This window comes from Panthera onca, chromosome A3, assembly GCF_046562875.1.
Source record: "Panthera onca isolate mPanOnc1 chromosome A3, mPanOnc1 haplotype 2, whole genome shotgun sequence".
NCBI lineage: Eukaryota > Metazoa > Chordata > Mammalia > Carnivora > Felidae > Panthera > Panthera onca.
In genome coordinates this window covers 53,350,981-53,368,303 of record NC_138341.1, presented here as the reverse complement: position 1 = coordinate 53,368,303, position 17,323 = coordinate 53,350,981, and the positions used below count along the sequence as shown (strand labels likewise).

Genomic DNA, 17,323 nt, shown 5'->3' with positions numbered 1-17,323 from the left:
TGTGCTTCGGATCTGAAGGACCTGAAGGAAAATAGGTTACAGGGAGGTGCCACCTGGGTTGTCCCCTGAGGGGAGGGCTTGGCCTAGGAGAGAGGCCACATTTGTTAGGAGCTGAAAACCAAACTTGAGAAAGGGACCTGGGAGGCACAAGGAGACCATCCCCTTCCCCAGTCCTCCTACCTCCTTCTGGAGTTCTCCCACCTCCACAGCCAGGCCTCTCACAGGGCACCCCCTCTCCAGGCCTCACTTCACCGGAAAAAGACTTCCTTCTGATCCAGCACCGCCCACCGCCTCACGTGCCCTGAGCCTGGAGCCAATTCCTTTTAATACGCTTGGCTGCGCAGGGATGGGCTGCAGTAATCATGAGGATTAGGGCTGCACCTGGGCCTCAGTTTCCAGGAGAATCACAGCTGGACTCTGAGAAGGAAGCAAGCACCCCTGGCTCAGAGCAGCTTCAGGAGGGCCAGGGTCAAGTCCCCAGGGGCTTCTGAGAAAAAAGACTCATCCCTGCCTCTGGCTCCTGCTTAGCTATTTGTCTCTCCCCTGGGGACGGATGTCTGGGTGGAAACTTCCAGGAGAGGCTCATCCCACCCTCGTGAAGGGAAGATGGCCTTCATCTTCAACAGCTCTTGAGGCTTTGCACCCTTGGTCTCCCTGCAGATCTTTTCGCCTGGGTGTTTCCAAATTTCCAACCCTACTGAGTTCCAAAGAGAGAGGCAGAAACCTGGGAGCAGATATGAGGTAGAGCCCTAAAAGAGATGAACACCCCATTCCCAGATCTAGGAATGTCCTCCCCACTTCATCCCATCTCTCTCTTTCAGGCCCCAAGTCCCTCCAGGAAGGAGCTGTCCTCCTGATGCCAGAGCGCCCACTGCTACCTGCTCCTCTGTCCTCCAGACTCCCTTGGGCTGCCCCGTGCAGGTCAACACTTGTCCCCTCACCTTTCTGCCTCCAAGGTCACCTCTGTTTCCCCGGTGGCTGTAAGAACTATTTGTCAGGAAGGTACTTGCCCACTTGTTTACAATAACCATAATCTTCCTATCTCCAATCAGCACCTCACAAATAACTTTAGGGTCACTCTTGGGGATAAGAGGCAATTTGGATGCAAACATATTGGAGTTTGAAATAATTAGAGGAATTATGGAAGAAATAAGTAAAAATATTTGAAACTGAGGCTATCTTAGAAAATCCAAAACACATATACAGTCACTGTGTATATATTCTCTTACATCTCCAGGCTAGTCACTCACTGACTAGATCTTCCTTCTCTTTGACATTTTCTCCCTGTTGTACCCAGCCTCTCACATCCATTCCATTCATCCCCAGTCAACACATTATGTGGTTTTTCCATGAGTCAATTTTTATTGGTTTTTGAAGTAATGAATTATTGGCATAAGGCTCGATGGGTTTCAAAGCAATGACAGAAGGAAACTACATCATACAGGTAGGTGGGAAGACCCAACAGGAAAGAATCCCAGAGCAGCTGTGACCCTCATCCGCAAGCGCTGGGTCTTGCCTGTGAGGATCTTGCAGCCAGGACCCAGCCCAGCTGAAATAAACTGCATGCACCTCAAGGTGACTGAGCCATAACTCAGGGGATCGATCTGACGGGGTGCCCCAGTTCTCTCTCCAAGACAGTCACTTCTAGCCTTCTTGGAACCTTCTTCCAGCCTTAAATCTTTGGCAGCAATAACCGCTTGACCACCAAGAGGACTCTCCCTCCCACTGAGATGGCCAGCCTGTTCTCCCTCACCTGTGCCTTTTCAGATAGAAGCCTCCCCCACCAGCGGCAGCTTAAGGCCCCTGCAGAAAGAGGAGGAGGCAAAACCCAGAGGGCTGGCAAAACCCAGTGACCCCAATGGGGATATCTGCCCTTCCCCTCCATTGTGGTGGGTCTTCCAACCAATGTTTGGGGGGTAAAGAAAAGGGGGCTTCTCAGTAGGAGAGCTGCTGTCCCCCCTCCCCTGAGGAGGGCTCCTCCTCTATGAGCTCCAGGTCGAACTCATCTTCCAGGGACCCTCCAACAGGCAGGAGCCGGAACTTCTTCCCCTTCAGGGTGCACGTGCGATGCTCGAAGTCCAGGACGGCATTGTGGTCCTGGAGCACATCGGTACCAATGATGGCTTCTTCAGCACTTGCATTGGCCACTAGGAACTCTGCCTTCAGCTTCAGCTTGCCCAGGGACACCACTGTATCCCAAATGCCCAGGATCTTCATTTCAGCCCCATTGGCCACTTTTACCACATTCTCAAAGGGCCGCAGAGTGTCCAAGTCACCATCTGTGACCTCCTCCCACAAGTTGGGGTGGACCACAGAGACCTGGGCCCCCGAGTCCACCAGGAACCTCACGGGCACTTTGCCAATTTTCCCCTTGAGGTAGTAGCCCTTACCCATGCTGTTGGCAAAGACGATCTCCTTGGGCAGGTGGCTGTGGGTGGCCTCGGGCCCCCCGAAGGCCTTCAGGAGGGTCTCTTTCACAGCCCCATAGTCTTCCTGGTCCTTGGGGCTGAGTCCACTGTAGACCTCCAGGGCATCTCCCCTGAGGGACTCCTTCAGGAACCTTAGTTTGGTGACATGGTCCCAATGGTTGAGGTCATTGATGGCCTCGAAGCGGTGCAGCCAGAGGTGTGGGGCTACGTTGGCTCCATCAAAGGGCTCCGGGATGAAGGCATGCTCCCGACGGCCCTCCCGGCTCCTGGCTCCACTCTCAGCCATCCCTCTGCCCTCCTCTGGAACTGCAGCAGCAACCCACACCAAGTAGAGAAAACCACAGAGCAGTGTGGGCGCAATCACGCTGGAGAACAAGGCCTCTCTAAGCAGAGTGTTGTTTGGTGCCCGTCTGGGGCAGGCAGAAGGGACCGGCGCAAGCTGGCTGACTGACTGCTGGACACAGAGGCAGGCAGCTGCGATAGCCTGCTCACTCTGCAGAGCCTTTTTGATGCCTAGCCTGGGCCCCCAGGGCTCCCCATTCTCCTTTGTTCTGGAAGCCCCGCCCCTGCTCATCCCCGCCCTCCTGCCAGCATCCTGCCCAACAAGCAGGATTAGTGCCTCACCCTTCTGCATCCATCCTGGGACTGGTACAGGGCAGCCCACGGTGCAAGAAAGTCCATCCTCAGTCAGAGGGGACCTACTCAGGTACCCTCCCCAGCCTGTGTCCCAGAATATACAGGTGAGGACACGGAGTATGTTATGACATCCAGGTATCTGTCCTCAGCTGGAGAGGGAAGAAGGAGGGGAGGCAGGGACCAAGGCCCATCAGCTTCTAGGCTGGGGAAGCCCCTTTTCCCTCAACCCCAAGTGACCACTTTGAACGGCTAAAGAAAAGGCACATGCATTCACTAGGCTCCTACTTTGTGCACAGCACGGGGTGGGTAGGTGTTTTTCCTACATTCTAAACCAAGCTTGGAATCCCATAAAATTCTCCAGAGAGGCAGAGAGGACAGTCCCAGAATCAACAATGCACAGAGATTGTTTTTTAAATGAGGGGACACACACACAAGCATTTGCCATGAACTCAATTGCTACAGTCATTTTCCCTCTTTCATCACATCCGATCCAGAGTCAGCACTTTGTGGGGGACCAGACCTCAGCCAGAGCAACCTTTTTAAGGCCCTAAAGTGGGTTGGTGCCAACCCTGAACTTCTGGGAGGGTACACCGGGATCCAGATGGGCTCCAGCTCTGGGCAGACCCCATCCTCTAGGCCACAGTATTGTCTCCTCCCCTCCTGTTCCCTCTCACCTTCCAGGAACTTTCTAAGAGAGCCCCTTCCCCAAGTGCTACAGCCCTCCTTCTCCCCCCTCACCTGCTCATTCATGGAAAGAGCAGCCAGAGAATCTCACTCCCTTATGTTCTGAGAAGGGGAAATGTCCACCATGTTGGCAAAGCCAGTGGTGAGGTTCTGGAAGGCTTTGGATGGAGGAAGTTGGCTGTGTGAGCTCTTGCTGAGGAGGGCAGGCTGCCTTGGGCCACCCCAGGGATTCCCAGAAGGCAGATCTGTGAGTCCTAGGGTTGGGGCCAGTCTGTGCAGAGAGACTGGGGCTATGGAGGTGGGGGGGGCCCACTTTCATGACCCCATTCAAATGGTCAAGGGGTCAAATGACCCCTCCATGGAGTCTTCTACTCTGTCTCTCACATGTGTGCCCACTCCCAGCCAAGCATGTGTTGCCGTGAGGTGTGCTGGGTCATTTGTAACTCTGTCTCCTGCAATGACGTGGAGTGTGACGTTCACAGAAACCAGACAAATGTGACCATCTCCATCCCCCATAGAAATTTACTCTCAGGTCACCAGGTGTTCCCTGCTGGTCTCCAGGCCTGGCTGAGTGCTGTCACCAAACAGGAGGGATTAAGACAGGAAAGGAGCAGGAACAGCAGAACACCTGTAGCTCTGGGCTGTTTTTCCTGGCCCAGAGCCTGTTTCTCATCGGCTCCCTGTACCATTCATCACCCAGTGTCTGGCTGACTCCCAGAGGACCCTGGCCCCAGTCCTGCCTCCGGACAGTCCCAGGGTCCCTGGCCATACAGAAAGATATGGCCCTGCTGCTCTCTCAGCCCCTTCCACCTGACACAGTGAGCTAGCAGAGAGGCAGCTGGGTCAACACCTCTCATCACAGCTGCCTGGCTAAGTAAGGTGGGGCCCTTGTACCATTCCAGAAGCCCAGAGGAGGGAGAGATGGAGTCACTGGGAAGGAGTCAAGTACAGGTGGGTCTCTGAGAAGATTGCACAATGAAAACCCTGCACCCAGAGAAATGGCCTGGCCACAATACCAGGAAGCCCCTTCTACAAGTGGACTTTTGTGGATAGATTCCCAACCCCTGGGATGGGTGTTGTGTTGTTCTGTGGTTCAGGGAACTGACCTAGTGGCTTCCTGGCTACCTGGTGTTCATCACCCTGCACACCTGGTCTCCTGGAAGTGGGAGTGTGTGAGGCAGCTGCATGTGACTGAGGGAGGGGAGAGGCAGGGTGGCTTGTCAGATGGCAAACTGCTAGATGCTCCAAACTAGGGCTTGTCAAACCATTGTAGTTGGCATGGAGTCAGACTTCCCCACTGCTCCAGATTAGAAATAGGTAGTCCCTGGGCCTTGGGCTGTGGCACTTCACTTGACTAGGTTTGCTGTTCACTTTGGCAAAGTCATTTCACATCCATCACCTCAGCAGCATCATGGTAAGCCGCAAGGCTGACCAGCCAGCCTTCCCCCAGGACTGAAGCACAAGGAGCATGAAGGGCTAAATGGCCTGTCTCAAGCCTGGGCTCATGCACTGTCCAATGCGTGCATACATTTTGCAATACAGCCAGGGAAGTGGGAGCCTGGGCTCAGAGAGGCATGCGGATGGGTCCTGGGGGCTTGTGCTGTTGACGGCCTCTGGTGGGGACAGTGAGCTAATGGGAAGTGAGTGAGAGCTGGCTGTTAAATATTCAAGAATTCTGTAAGCCAGTTGTTAAACCAGTGGCAGCTTGAAATTGGACTTGGTGGGAGTATTTACACCACAGACATTGGAAGATTCTTAACAAGGGCTTTTTTTTTTTTTCCTGGAAAGCCAGCTGGTCATCACACCCCTGCATGGGGGCCTTTGTCACTCCCTCTCTCTGGGGCAGGTCAAACCCCATGGCCAGTGATTAACAAGTTTATTGAAATCTCTACTCCTGCTCAATCACTTGGGCCGGAATCCCCTTTCTTGCCTACCTTGCCCTGTACACTTGCCCAAACAACCTTTACACTTCTGGGTCCTTTGGCTTAAGGCCATTGGCTTTCCTCAGGGAGGCCCTCCAGGCATTCTGTTCACACAGTCCCATCTGGAATCCCCAGGACAGAAGACCACAGGAGTCCCATGGTTACTAGGGGAGCTGGAAGGGCTTGAGTTTAGGGACCGGTCTCTGGCTAGGATCAGGAACATGGTGAAGTAACTTCTCAAATTCCCTTAACCCTTGGGAGAAGCCATACCTGGAATACCCCCAGGTATGAGTGGAATACCCCACTCAGGGACCTTGGAATTGCTATGCTAATGCTACAATGATGAGTTAAACCAGCTGGGGCAGGCCGGGTGCCATTGCCTCCTCCCAGAACCTAGGAAATCATTGCTAATTATTGACAAGTATAGGTATTGGGGCGGGAACACCCTCTTTATTATCCATTAGCATCTCCTGAGTGTGCTCTGAAGCAGGCACACCATACTTAACTGGAGAGGAGGTAAATCAGGGCAATAAACAGGAAGGACTTAAGGAGTCCCCACCCTCCACACCCCCTCACTGAGAATTCGGGGCTGTGAGCTCTGCTGCCCCAGTGCTGCCCCAGCAGCAGCTGATCCCCTTTGCCATCTCTTCCCCACAGGTAGTTGTGGTATGTGGCACAAGATCAGTAGAGGGCCCATCAGGGCTCCCAGGAACTGAAGCCCTTGATGGGAAGTGGGGGGTCTTGGAGGGGGCGTGCACATCCCCAGGAGACTATTTTTAGCAAGAAGCAGAGAGACACCTGATGGTACCCGTGATGAGGTCCAGACTGAAATGTAAGGAGGACCAGGAGATGCGCAGGCCACCTGCTATAGCTCCTCTCTGGGCTGCCTCTGGCTAGCACCATACACTCCCCAAATCACCCCGGGAACTAGATGGGGAAAGAGCAAAGGGATTCAAGGACTTACCAAGGTAGTAAAGGAAGGCTGAGGGGAGAAAGGAGGTGCACACTCTCCAGCCAGGGATCGTGGGCGTTCAACCTATAAAGTCATATGGGGCTCCACGCTCAGAAAGGCCAAGCTCGGTTTGACGTGCTGTTGCAGCTGTCTTGAAATTCCCAGTAATTTTGAACAAGGGGCCCTACACTTTCATTCTGCACCAGATCTTGTAAACTATGTAGCTGGTTTTTTCTCCAACCGATCTGACGGAGACTTCTTTTACATACACACACACTCACACACACACGACACAAACATATACGTACACACACATACCCCTTACCTCACACCACACATATATAGGCTATCCACAAAAAAACACTCCCTTCACCCTGTACACACGTTCTGTAGTCCAAAACCTATACCATCCATACACAGTCACACTACAGTTCTTATTTCAAAACAGCTAAGAAATTGTGCAACTTGCATATAGAATTCAGCTCCCGCCTTTCATTTCACAGATGTATTTGCACACACATTTACACTGAGTATTAAAATCATATTTATTAAAGGCATCTGCTGTTTATTAGCCTCTGGGCACACTTGTTAGCTCAGAGAACTAGACAGGTCCCCATCACCATGGCTTACAAGCTAATGAAAACAGGATACAGATGTTTAACAGCCCCTTTTGAAGAGTTTAAGACTGACATGTATATGCAGACTGACCATGTGAAGCAGTCCCAGTCACAGCCATGCCACTCTGAAAGTGGGTCATCCTGCCCTCTGCCTCCCCCTGACTGTGTGAGGCCAAGGACATGATGTCCTCCCTTCTTCCTCTCTCTGGGTACTCACCACCATGAGCTGGGCCCCGACTGCCTGCCCCACTCCTGCACAACCCCCCCAGCCTAGGCTGAGGCCTGGGCCCTGGGGTTGGTGTGGGTGTGTGCATGTGTAGGGTGGGTGGCACAGCTCCTAGGAGCAGGGGCCACAGCTGCTGCTGGCATTCTGCTTCAGTGGGGCATGGCATCAGGTCTTCAAGCTGAAAAGAAGGGCAAAGATGTGAATGCTGCACAAAAATCTAATTAGGGATTCAGATCAGAGACCAAGAGGGTCTGGTGGGCTCTGAGCAAAGCAGGGCATATGGGGAAACCCAAGACACCAGCAGGTTCCTATTTCCAAACCACAAACCCTCAGACTACAAACACCACTGTTCGGAGCAGGAACTACCCAGCAGTCACACCAGTCATGGCCAAAGGTACTTAGGAAAGATAGTTTTTCCTTGACTGGTCCCCCTTCTTGGTCCCACTGCCCTGACTAAACGGTACTTCTGCCTGTAGGGCCCTTCCCCAGTTCTCCACTGTTCCAGAACTTCTTTTTTTCCCATTTGAATTGCCCTCCACCCTCCTTTGCCATCCAGTTCAGAAGCCCTCTAAGAGGAAGTCACCCAGCTTAGCCCACCAGTTGAACCCACTCTGTCAACAGGCAGCAAGATGTCTGGTGCCAATCGTGGAGGGTCCTGAAGAGTTGTGGAGGTGTTTAGGGAACAGCCATCTCAGGCCCCAATGCTACTGCCAGTCCTCCAGGCCCAGGGTTAGGGCCAGGGCCAACCAAGAGTTAGAACAGATTGCTGGCTAACTCCCTAGAAGTCCAACATGCCAAAAGTGGTTCTTTCCCTGTTTTTATCTTTCAATCAAATATGAGTATCACTTAAGATGTTCTCAAGGCCTTCCTGCTCCCCTCCTCACAGCCTGGCCCTCCCAGTTGGGTTCCCACCTTCTTCCCAAGTCCTGATGCCCCCACCCTAAACCAAGCCCTCATCTCTTCCTGTTCTGATTTCTGCCACCCTCACTCTGGGCCTAGGGGTTCCACCTGGCCAGAGGGCCTGGCTCTAAGGAAAGACCCTCTGCAGACCCCTACCTCTTCTCCCATCTCCATGGTCCCCTTCACTTAATTGAGTGGGAGAGTAGGACATGTAAGACAGTCTAAACAGCCCTGGGGGCATTGGCCCACTTGTGACAATCACCCCTGAAATTTATGAAATGTTCAGGCAATCAAAATATACAGATTGGGTATTCTCCAAATACAAGTGGGCTTCTAATGACACCAGGAAACTTGGTTTAGAGCTAGATACATAGAGGACTTTGGTCCAACTTAAAATACCTCAAAGACAGCTTTGAACTGATCCTGAAATAGTTTTAATTACTGCTAATGATAATTGGTATTGTGAACAATGCAAAGCCTCAGAGCAAGGAACTGCTTCTTGTGAGTCCACTGCCAACTTAGATCTACTCCCAACTTACAGAAGACAGGGGGACAAACAGGGGGCACCTTCCCTCTGGCATGTTGAAATGGTATCTTTTCTTTACCATCTGGAAGTAGGGGGAGGCAGGAAAGGGAAGAAGGAAAAAACGGCAGAGACCTAACATGTATAGAAATCCCCATGTTATTGGTAGCGGCAGTAACATACATTTATTGGGCACCTATTGTATTCTAGACACCATGCTGGTGGGTGTAAATTAATATAAGGCAAGAGACTGCAGCATAGATGGGACTGGGCAATGCCAAATAAATGGGCTGATTCAGTTCCATACATATTTCTTGAGGCCAGCTGTGCCTTACGTTGAGATGAATCAGCAGAGCCCTACCCTCAGAGAGTGCTCAAGTGAGTTGGGGAGAGAGGCTCAGACACAGATGTCCCAAATCCAGAGATGAGTGTGGGAGGCAGGCAAGATGGTGGTTCAAGGAGCACTGGACAACTCATCCCACAGAAATCAACCAATATTACCCAAGAAAAACAAAAATGAGAGGAATGTTAAGAGGAAACCTGAATTAGCACTGAAACCAAGGAATGAGGGCACCCACAAACCACAAACTTGGATCAATTGTTGCTCTCTGCAGTCTCTGTGGAGGGCTTTGGGGGTGAGGGCCCTGGGACTGAGCCAGTTCATATGGACACACCAATCAGGAAGGTTTTGAGGAATGGGGTTATTTTCTGGGTAAAAGAAGTCCAATTAAAAATATGTACATAAGGGGCACCTGGGTGGCTCAGTCAGTTAGGCATCTGACTTCAGCTGAGGTCATGATTTCGTGGCTTGTGAGTTCGAGCCCCACATTGGGCTCTGTGCTGACAGCTCGGAGCAGGGAGTCTGCTTCAGATTCTGTGTCTCCCTCTCCCTCTGCCCCTCACCAATTCACACACACACTCTCTTTCAAAAATAAATAAATGTAAAAAAAAAAGAAACAGTTATCTTTTAAAAATATATGTATATAAAATCACAGAAAAAAAAGACCAGAAGGAAATACACCAGAAGAGTGATAGTACTTACTTTGGGGTGGTAGGGTCATGAATGATCTTAATTTTCCTCTATATACATTCTGAGAACATATTCTCTAATAAGAAAAACATGATTTAAAAATAAAGAAACTTGTCCTTGCAATTTCTGTAAGCTTAAAATTATTTCCAAATAAAGTTTTCAACCAGGGATATATGGGAAATCTCTCTGTACCTTCTGCTCAATTTTGCTGTGAACCTAAAACTTCTCTAAAAAAATCTATTAAACAATTTTTTTTAAAGTTTTTAAAAAAGTACTTACGGGGGGGGGGGGTCATACAATAATACTGACAATCATTATAATCACTGAAGTCTAATGATAAGAGGGTTCGTTTGAGTTTCCCACAACCTTTGGGCGTGTTTGAAAATTTTCCACAGTAAAAGGTAAATTAAGTAAACTAAAGCTCTGTGCCAAGACCCTCTCCAGCCTGGTCTGCCCAGTTCTCGACCCAGAGCCTGCATTCTAGATGTCACCCGGTCCTGGGCACCGGAACCACTGGTCCCCCGGGACTGGCAGTCTCAGCTGTGTCTCAGGATCCCTGCTCAGCTGCAGAGATTCTCAGCTGACTCTTGCCAGCAGGAGTGGCCTGCACACTGGGCCCCAGGCTGTGGGCTCAGCACACAGCCCTGCTCCTCCTCAGTCCCTTCCCTTTCTCCATGGCAACAACACCAGCCTTGCCCCTAGCACACCAGAGGCATGCCCCTTCCTGCCTGTCTGCCCACCTGCCCACCCAGCCTATTGCAGATCTCTCTGTCTTGTCACAGGTTCCCCTCTCTCATCCAAGTCAACGTGCACCCGTGTCTCACATCCTAAAAAAATAAACCCCTCACGTGGTCTTGGTCTATGACCAAGCACTCTCCTTGGTCAATGACTCCTTCTCTCCTTCTTTCCTATTTCTGGAAAGGCTGGCCTACACTCAGGGCATTGGCATGTTGATGGTGGGGCACACAGGGCCAAAGCCCAGCCCGCATCCTCTGGCCAGGCCAGCATGCTGGGATGAGGGGGTTAATCTGCCTGGAGGCAGGGGACCCCTTTCTGATTTGCACAAAGGTGCAGCCCTGCTTCCTCCCTGCCTCACTGTGTTACCCCACTCTCTCCCAAAGCCTCTGGCTCCTGCCCCACCACCCACCTCTGCACCCTTGATGGTGCATCACTGGCCTCCCAAATGGCCACATCCCATGGCTCCTTCAGGGAATTTGGTTTTCTGAAGCATTTGCATGACTGGTTTTCCCCCTAAGTCTTTTCTGCCCCATTGGCTCCTGGGACCCAAATTTCTGGATCTTGTGCCTCAAAGACCACTCGCCTCAGTCTCTCATGAGCTCCTTTCTCCCTGAGGCCCCCTTGATAGTGCTTTCTCCTCACTCTGCACTCTCCCCAGGCTGTATCCCTGGCCTAATCTCTCTCCTCTATTCCAGCAGAGAGATTCCATTGTCATGCCCACCTATAGGTGCCATTTTCTTTTCTTTTCTTTTTTCTTTTCTTTTCTTTTTTTTAGTAATCTCTACACCCAACATGGGGCTTGAACTCATGACCCTGAGATCAAGAGCCGCACACTCTACTGACTGAGCCAGTCAGGTGCCCCTTTCAACAGTGAACATGTTATCTTGTCCCTCGGACCCTCTCGGCCCCCTGTGTTCTTTTTCTGGGCAAAAGGTACCATCACCCAGCCAGTTTCCTGAGTCAGCCACAGTGGGGGTCACCCTTGCCTGCTCCCTTCTCTTAGTGCCCAATCCAATCACGGACGGGTGGCCAAGTTCTGCTGGCTCCTCCTGAGTCTCCCCCCTGCACCCCCACTGCCTTCCTTCAGGCCCAACTATTGCAGTAATGGTCCTGCAGGTATCCTCTCCATTAATCTACTCTCCTCAGGTTGCCAGAGTCCTGAGATGTAGGAACATTCATGTCATCCTTCTGCTCAAAATTCCCCCATGGCTCCTCATCCCAAAATAAAATCTCAACTTACAACACAGCACATGAAGTCCTCCTCCCTAATTCATGCTCCACCTATACCAAGTGGCTCATGGTTCCCCAAACATGATGGGCTTTCTTGTGCCTCTTTATAAGATCCTCACTTGACCAGGCTTTTTCCACATGCCTGTTGTTCTGGCAACAGAACAACTCTCCTCATCTAAGGAACTGCCACCTCTGGGAAGTCTCCCTGATTTCCCTGGCAGACTTATGGGCTCTGTCCCCTAAGCTCCTATCACAGGTACTACAACTCTTATGCTATCTGCAAGTCCCCAGTGGCATGACCCAGGCCCTCTTGGAGTTGGACACACAATCTAGGCATGAAAGTCATGGTCTTTCTGACTTTGCTAATACTGTTCCCTCTGCTCATCCATAACCTGGACATCCTCCAAACCCAGCTCACCTTTGCTCGTTTCCCAGGAAGCATTGCCTGCTCTTCCTCAGCAATCACTCTCCCCCTTACACTTGGAACACCAGGCCTGGCAATGTCATCTTTATCTGCAGACCAGTGGCACTCAAACATTTTTATTTACCATGATCATAGAAAGACAGACATTTTCCATCATACGCTAGTACAAACATGCATTATAATATATGAAATATATAACTAAATGAAACAAAAATGTATTTATTACATGTAATATAATCTGATATCTTCTATTTCACTTGACTTCTTTTTCTTTTTTTTTAACGCTGGTAATGACACATGTAATTAAGTTCCACAAACCAGTCCCCACCTACCATCTGAAACCTCTGCTACAGCCAGCACGGATCACTCAGGGTTTCTAGCAGAGGAGCAATGTGATTAGAAGGATGGGTTAGAACAGTGCTTCTCAAGTGTTCTAAGGGGAAGGACTGATTTTCTAAGTTCCCAGTCTGCATGTACTTTATGTTTTAAAAGTACAATAAGAATGAGTTATTAGGAAACAAAGTAACGAAGAAACTTACAAAATGCAAGCCAATTCATTATCATTCGCTTTCAGTAGACACTGCGGAGTGGTGGCAAGAATGTGCTGGCTGGCAAACACCAGACGGGCCACAGGCTGAGGAGGCTTTGCCAGTACTTTTGATGCCCTGAAACCCTTGCCAAGTGGCTGGCCACACCTACCCTACCCATCTCTGTCCTGAAGAGATTCCTATTTGCATAGTCTAAGGGGCTTTGCCAAGGAGAGATGTGCCACTGTGCAAGCTCCTGCCTTGTCAACAGAGCCTAGCTGCCTCAGTTTGCATCCTGACTCAGCCGCTAACTGGCTCTGGGCCTTGGATAAAGGACTTAACCTCTCCCAGCGTTGATTTCCTCCAGGATTGTCCCGGGAGATAAAATAGCAATCCTCACTGCAGGGCTTGGCCTATGGCCAAAATCTAGGTCACTCCCCCACCTTGTAACCCACATGGTTACAGTTCTGCCACTATGGTCATCCCCTGGCTTCCTGAGTCAGCCTCATCCTCCCAGGTCCCTTCTCTGTGTCCCTCACTGATCACTTGGGCCAAACCTTCATCCCGCCTCCGTTCCTCACTTGTCTGCCTCTCACTCTCAGGACACAGCTTGCATCCTACTTGGCAGAGGAAATAGTGAAGCCCAGCTGCCTCCCACCCCAGATTCTCCTCACCCCTGCATCCTTTCTCAGAACTCTCTACCCCTCCAGCCTAATCCCTGTACCTAAGCCTCACTTACCCATCCCTCCTCTCTCCATTGATGGAAGCGTCTTTCCATCGATGAGTCCCTCCCTCTTCTGGGAATCTTTCCAAAGAGTCCAATCTGGTCTCTGGTCTCTCCTCAGCCTAAGGCAATTTGCCCAGTGGTGTGCTGGTAAATATATAACAACAGGCCCTCTGGAGGAAAAAATGCAGGCACATATGAGTTTATTGTAAATTTTACTGACATAAAATATGTTTAGCAATTTACAAGTAGTAGTAAAATATACAGTAGTCTATACTGCAAATCGCATATAGTAAATTGAATCTTACAGAATACTTTCATTGATTTTTACCAACCTGCTAAGTCCATAACTAACCTATAATTGTAATTGACAAATGAATATAGTTCTAACATGAATATTGGTTGATATTTTTGCTTGTGCCAACTTACTGGTTGAAACAATGAAAGTGAAACAATGAAGATACATGTTGCAACTTCACTCCTTTGTCAATGGTATAAGCAACTTCTTTACTGAATCAGGTAATATTTTTTGAATACTGGAAGAACATCTGCTCAATTTCTCTGTTCCATTCACAATGTAATAGCTACAGGCACAATATGTATATAAGTTCAATGTGCATATTAACATTTTCTCCATAATTTTAAGTCTAGACAGTCAACAAAACAATAAATCAAGCCCTGATGTTTGGTGTTTATCAATTTCCATGGTGCAAATATTCCTACCATGGCTGATTTCAAACTACCAATGTGATGCCTCTGAATGCAGAGTTAGGAAGAAAAACACAGTAACACAACATCATATAGTATATTCATAGATATAACAGATGTAAATCATCTTAAAAGCATAAACAAAATACTCTGAAATCCTTAGAAGTGATGAGTTTCTGTTTTTAATATAATTTACTTAATTGTAATTTTATATAATTTAATTTTTTAAAAATAGCCAAATTTAACAATTGTCTCACAAAATTCCTGAATATTTAACTTCAGCTCTTAGGATCATCTGAGCACACTTGGATCTGACCCCATCCCTCTAGCTCTGCCTTGAACTCACAAAGCTCTCCAAACCTGATGGTCCCTTCCAACGTACATTTTTCATGTCTTTTTTTTTTTTTTCAATATATGAAATTTATTGTCAAATTGGTTTCCATACAACACCCAGTGCTCATCCCACAAGGTGCCCTCCTCAATACCCATCACCCACCCCCCCCTCCCTCCCACCCCCCATCAACCCTCAGTTTGTTCTCAGTTTTTAAGAGTCACATTTTTCATGTCTTATAAGCAAAACTGAACTCATTCTCCTGCTCTCGAATCTGCTCCTCTCCAGGCTGCCATTTTGGTGAGGGGCTTCACCACCCACACAGGAACTCAAGCCAGAAACCATGGAATCACCATCCCACAACTCTCAAACCTCCTCTGACTGCAGGTCATGGCCATCCAAGCCCCACTGGAGTCTGCCCCTGATCTTTGTCCCTTGGCCTGCTGCTCTGCTCACACCCCCATCACCTTCTTCCCAGTCCCCCACAGCGTGGCACTGCCCGCTCCTGTCCATCTTCCTCATGGCATCAAAAGCACTATGTCCTGCTCTGTTCTGTACTCAGCAAAGTCAGGCTTCCCAGAGCCCAACAGTCATTGCCCCTTGTCCCATCTCTCCAGATCCACCTCTGGCATATCCTGCATACTCAACCTCTGCCCTAGCTGCAGAACTAGCTGCAGTTCCCTTAATGCATATCACTCTCCCAAACCTCCATGCCTGGCACATACCATTCCCTGTCCCTGAAATTAAAATTCCTGCTTCACAAATTCTTAAGTCATTCTTTTGGACTCACCTCCAATATTATCTCCCTAGTGAGCACCCCCTACTCCAAGCAGAATTCATTCATTTGTTCACTAATGCATTCCTTCATTACTAATTTTTATTTATCACTAACTATGCGCCAGATTCTACGCTAGGTACTAAGGATGCAAAAATGAGCCAGGCTCTTGGAAAACTCTAATAGGAGAAATACAACTAAGGCAATCAGCCCCCTGATAGAGCTCTGTGGAGGGTTCTGGGGAAGAGCAGAAGGGGGACACCTTTACAAAGGCTCCTGGGAGCTGTAGCCCTTGATCTGAGCTTTGTAGGCAGGAGTTAGCTAGGGGAGGAATGTGAGAGAGTGCTCCAGGAAGATGGTGCAAAGGCCCTGAGGCATAAGAATGCAGGCCACTATATGTGATTCAGTTTGGCTAGCCTTCAAGGGTCAAGAGAAGACCATGAAGGAAGGCAAGACCAGATCTAGAAGAGTTTTAACTGGCATATGGAGAAAGCTTGATAAATAGTGATTCTGACAGTGATAAAGGCAATGGGTAGCAATGGAAGTCTTCCCAGTCTAGAATTACAGGCCTTTCAGAAGGATCGATTTGAGAAATAGAAGGGAGAGATACAGGGTAAGAATCAAGACACTGGGTGATAGAATTGGCCACTGGGTTCTCAGAGCAGCTGTGGTGGCAGTTTTCCTTGGAAGCCAAGATGACTGGACTGAGATGTGAGGAAGGAAAGGGGTGTTCTAGGTGAACAGGGGGGATGGTGAAGTGGGATCATGAGTGAGGCACACAAAGAGATCCCACTTACCCATCAAGAGCCCAACCTGCAAACTTGCCTTTCCTTTCTTGTCACACTACCTTCCCTCAGTTTTTTTTTAAATGTTTATTTATTTTGAGAGAGAGAGAGAGAGAGAGAGAGAGAGAGAGAGAGAGAAAGTGCACATGCATGAGCAGGGAAGAGATAGATAGAGAGAGATAGATTCCAAGCAGTCTCCATGTTGTCAGAGCACAGCCCTGAAGTGTAGCTCAATCTCACAAACTGTGAGATCTTGACCTGAGCCTAGATCAAGAGTCTGACACTTAACTGACTGAACCACCCAGTAGCCCCTTCCTTTAGGTTTTTAAAGGGGCCTTGCTCCCTTTAGCAGAGGGCCTTTGACCATGCTGTTCCTCTCCCTGAAGAGCTTCCCAGCCTCCTCCCCCATTCTTTAGGAAATTGGTAAGTTTGGAAAGCACCCAGAATTACTTGAGGAAAAGGATCTGTTTGCAGCAGATACATTTGAATTTGCCAAGAGACTTTACTACCAGTTTCACTCACTTAGAGACAGAAGCCAAGTCATGGTTTTCTCCCTGTGGCCCATGTCTTCATAAATAAAACTTGGGCCGTGTCCTTCACTGTGCATCACACAAAGCAAATGCCCAAAAATTATTTGCTGAATGAACAGTCAGATGAATGTAAGAGCCTGGCCAAGGCTGCGTATATAATGTACCCCTAACCTTTTCCCCATGGTCAGCGAACTTGTTTTCGATTAGAATTTCCAGATGTCCTTAGGGCCACAGGCATATATGTTGGAGACTGCACACCTCAGGACACAAAGGGTTATACCTGTTTTTGCTCAGAAAGTAGAGGAAGTTGCTAAATGGACCAAAAGAAGAACAGCATGCTTGCTGCTCTCCATCTCTCCTCTGGTCCCCAGCTGTTGCCTCATGGAGGGTCAAAACAGGCCAGATAAAACCTGTCCAACTCACAGCTCCAAAATAACAGGAGTTAGAAATGTGACCCAACCGAGGTTCTGTCCCACCCAGCCCTGTTTCTCCCCACTTGCGGCCCAGGGAGGCTCTGACCCAGGACTGGCCACCTCAGGCCTGCCCCATTCCTGCACCAAGTTCCCCAGATTTCTGTTTTGAGACTCTATTCTGATCTCTCATGAGATCCAAATCTGTGTTCACTTTTGGGT

The 17,323-nt window shown here is 49.3% G+C and overlaps 1 protein-coding gene across 24 annotated transcripts in view; it reads right to left on the bottom strand.

Annotated features, from left to right (window-relative positions):
* Window positions 1–17,323, bottom strand: part of ASPRV1 (aspartic peptidase retroviral like 1) — a 111,247-nt gene continuing 93,924 nt past the window's right edge. For 17 of the 24 annotated variants that reach the window (XM_060658741.3, XM_060658731.3, XM_060658859.3 and 14 more), the window contains 3 exons: window positions 13,992–14,146; window positions 13,578–13,735; window positions 1–7,644 (listed from right to left, as the gene is read on the bottom strand). In XM_060658741.3, the coding sequence (XP_060514724.1) occupies window positions 1,936–3,063 (1,128 nt within the window). In that variant the 5' untranslated portion in view covers window positions 3,064–7,644; window positions 13,578–13,735; window positions 13,992–14,146 and the 3' untranslated portion in view covers window positions 1–1,935. The other 7 variants (XM_060658659.3, XM_060658668.3, XM_060658674.3 and 4 more) reach the window with 4 other exon arrangements.